Genomic DNA, 3,624 nt, shown 5'->3' on the forward strand with positions numbered 1-3,624 from the left:
TGTATGATGGCTATATTTAAGGACATGGTGGAGGACTTCCTTGAAGTGTTCATGGATGATTTTAGTGTTGTGGGTGACTCCTTTGAAGAATGTTTGGGAAATCTTGACAAAGTGTTGGACCGATGTGAAGAGACCAACTTAGTACTTAATTGGGAGAAGTGCCACTTTATGGTTGAGGAGGGCATTGTCCTCCGCCATAAGATCTGAAAGAATGGTATTGAAGTGGACAAAGCGAAGATTGAAGTGATTTCACAACTCCCTCCTCCTACTTCTGTCAAGGGAGTTAGGAGCTTTCTTGGGCATGCGGGGTTCTACCGGAGGTTCATCAAAGACTTCTCAAAAGTGGTGAATCCCTTGTGCAAGTTGTTGGAAAAGGATGCAAAGTTTGTGTTTAATGATGATTGCATGAAATCTTTTGAGCTTCTCAAGTATAGATTGACTACCACTCCCATCATCACCGCACCCAATTGGAGCTTACCATTTGAGCTCATGTGCGATGCTAGTGACGTTGCGGTAGCAGCGGTTTTGGGGAAAAGGATCAACAAGATATTTCATCTGGTCTATTATGCAAGCAAAATAATGAATGACGCCCAAGTCAATTATACTGTTACCGAGAAAGAGTTACTACCCATTGTCTTTGCCATGGAAAAGTTCAGGCCATATCTCATGGGTACCAATGTGATTGTGCACACTGATCACGCGGCACTCTGTTACTTGATGACAAAAAAGGACTCTAAGGCTAGGTTGATGAGATGGGTTCTACTGCTTCAGGAGTCTGACCTTGAAATTATTGATCGAAAAGGGTGTGAAAACCAAGTGGCGGACCACTTGTCCCACTTGGAAGAGGAGGGGAGGCCCCATGATGGCCTCGAAATTAATGATTCGTTTCCGGATGAACAACTCCTCTCCGTGTATTTGAATAGTATGCCTTGGTTCGCCGATGTGGCTAACTTTCTTGTGACCGGCATTGTCCCGTGTGAGCTCTCTTCTAACCAAAGGAAGAAGCTTAAACCGGATAGCTTGGATTATTACTGGGACGAACCTTATCTTTTCAAGATTCATAATGATAGTGTGATCCGGAGATGCGTTCCGAAAGAGGAGCTAATGAGTATTCTTGATGCTTGCCATTCCTCGCCCTACGGTGGTCATCATGGTGGGGCGAGAACTGCTTCAAAGGTGCTCAGCTGTGGATTTTATTGGACTATCTTGTATAAAGATGCTAGTGAGCTTGTGAGGAGATGTGATGAGTGTCAGAGGGCGGGTGGAATTTCCAAGAAGGATGAAATGCCTCTCACCACTATTCTTGAGATTGATATTTTTGATGTGTGGGGCATTGACTTCACGGGACCATTTGTGAGTTCATGTGGTAACACTTACATTCTGGTTGATTATGTTTCCAAGTGGGTTGAAGTTGTGGCTTTGACCATTTCCCGTCGAGTTCAATATGGAAAGCGTGACAACCCGGGGAGAGATCCCGCTGCCCACGAATGTCGAGGGGGTGATGAAGACGACCCTTTCTGAGAACTGCTTCAAAGGTGCTCAGCGGTGGATTTTACTGGCATACCTTGTATAAAGATGCTAGTGAGCTTGTGAAGAGATGTGATGAGTGTCAGAGGGCGGGTGGAATTTCCAAGAAGGATGGAATGCCTCTCACCACTATTCTTGAGATTGATATTTTTGATGTGTGGTCCATTGACTTCATGGGACCATTTGTGAGTTCATGTGGTAACACTTACATTCTGGTTGCTGCTGATTATGTTTCCAAGTGGATTGAAGTTGTGGCTTTGACCATTTCCCGTCGAGTTCAATATGGCAAGCGTGACAACCCGGGGAGAGATCCCGCTGCCCACGAATGTCAAAGGGGTGATGAAGATGACCCTTTTTGAGGTAGTGGACGGCGATATGGGTTACAATATGATCCTGGGGAGACCATGGTTGCACGAGATGAAGGTTGTGCCATCAACATATCATCAGTTGCTGAAATTCCCAATTTCCAAGGGAATTAAACAAATAAGAGGTGACCAAACGGAAGCAAGGGAGATGAATACAATCTTAGTCTCCAGTAATAAAGGGAAGGAGCATGCGGCATAACAATTATAGGAACCGGCGCCTGCTCCCAAGAAGAGCGAAGTCAACCAAGGGGAAGAGTCGTCAGAATCCTATCAGGTGCCAAGGTATTTCCAGGTACCAGAGGAGACGGACGCAACAAAGTCCACAGCGGAAGAACTTGAACAAGTCGCATTATTCGAAAAGTTCTTGGAAAGGAAGTTCCACTTAGGGACAGGACTGCACCCCGAACTCAGGTCTGGATTTATTGAATTTCTTAAATTTAATGTCAATTGTTTTTCATGGTCGCATGCGGTGACAAGTATCCCGCCAGAAGTGGCCATGCACAAGCTAAGCCTGGACCCCAGCATCCCTCCGGTAAGACAGAAAAAATGTCCTATTGCCGAGGTCAGAAACAAATTTGTCAAAGAAGAGGTAACTCGCTTGATTGATATCGGTTCAATCCGAGAAGTTAAGTATCCTGACTGGCTAGCTAACGTAGTAGTAGTTCCAAAGAAGAATAATAAGTTTCGCATGTGCGTAGACTATAAGGATTTAAATAAGGCATGCCCAAAAGACTCATTCCCATTGCCAAACATTGATCAAATGATTGATGCGACGGCCGGACACGAGTTGATGAGTTTCCTCGATGCTTACTCCCAGTACAACCAAATCAAAATGAACCTGGAGGATCAGGAAAAAACTTTGTTCATAACGAACTTTGGTACATATTGTTACAGTGTGATGCCTTTTGGGCTAAAGAACGCTGGAGCCATTTATCAACGTCTTGTAAGCAAAATGTTTGAGAAGTAAATAGGGAAAACTATGGAAGTTTACATAGATGATATGTTGGTTAAGTCTTTGAACGTAGGTGACCATCTGAAACACCTACAAGAGACCTTTGACATCTTGAGGAAACACAACATGAAACTTAACCCCGAGAAGTGTGCATTCGGGGTCAGCTCCGGTAAGTTCCTAGGATACCTCGTGTCGCGAAGGGGGATCGAGGTTAACCTCGATAAAATCAAAGCCATCGAAGACATCCCGGACCAGCTATCAAGCATAAAAGAGGTTCAAAGGCTAACTGGGAGATTAGTTGCTTTGAGCAGATTCGTTTCCTGATCTTCGAATAAATGCCATCATTTCTTCGCACTTCTCAAAAATGAGTAATAACTTTGAGTGGACACCGGAATGCCAGCAGGCTTTGAAGGATCTGAAAAGGTATTTGTCAAGCCCTCTGTTACTGTCAAAACCAGAGGAAGGCGAACAACTACTAATCTACTTAGCGATCTCGGAGGTAGCGGTAAGTACTGTTTTAGTCCGTGAGGATGAAAGTACACAATCTCCTATTTATTATGCAAGTAAAATTTTGATGGGAGCAGAAACTCGCTATCCACATCTAGAAAAATTGGCCTTAGCCCTCGTAGTCGCCGCTCGAAAGCTAAAGCCTTATTTCCAATGCCACCTGATAGCTGTGGTGACCACTTTTTCCCTGCGGAATATTCTTCATAAACCTGAACTCTCGTGTAGGCTGGCCAAGTAGGCTGCTGAAATGAGCGAAATTGACATAGAATATAA

At 44.3% G+C, this 3,624-nt stretch overlaps 1 protein-coding gene across 1 annotated transcript; it reads left to right on the plus strand.

Moving 5' to 3' along the window:
* LOC109226177 lies at window positions 1,810-2,859 on the plus strand. Its single transcript, XM_019390971.1, has 3 exons — window positions 1,810-2,085; window positions 2,185-2,582; window positions 2,787-2,859. The coding sequence occupies exons 1-3, from the start codon at window positions 1,810-1,812 to the stop codon at window positions 2,857-2,859; spliced, it is 747 nt and encodes a 248-aa protein (XP_019246516.1).

This window comes from Nicotiana attenuata, chromosome 5 (assembly GCF_001879085.1).
Source record: "Nicotiana attenuata strain UT chromosome 5, NIATTr2, whole genome shotgun sequence".
NCBI classification, from domain to species: Eukaryota; Viridiplantae; Streptophyta; class Magnoliopsida; order Solanales; family Solanaceae; genus Nicotiana; species Nicotiana attenuata.

Coding starts and splice junctions, on each gene's coding strand:
- LOC109226177 (XM_019390971.1), top strand. CDS start 1,810: ATGGCAAGCGTGACAACCCGGGGAGAGATCCCGCTGCCCACGAATGTC. Junction 2,086..2,184: donor ATAAAGGGAAGGAGCATGCG/GCATAACAATTA, acceptor AGGTATTTCCAG/GTACCAGAGGAGACGGACGC. Junction 2,583..2,786: donor AAGAATAATAAGTTTCGCAT/GTGCGTAGACTA, acceptor ATATTGTTACAG/TGTGATGCCTTTTGGGCTAA.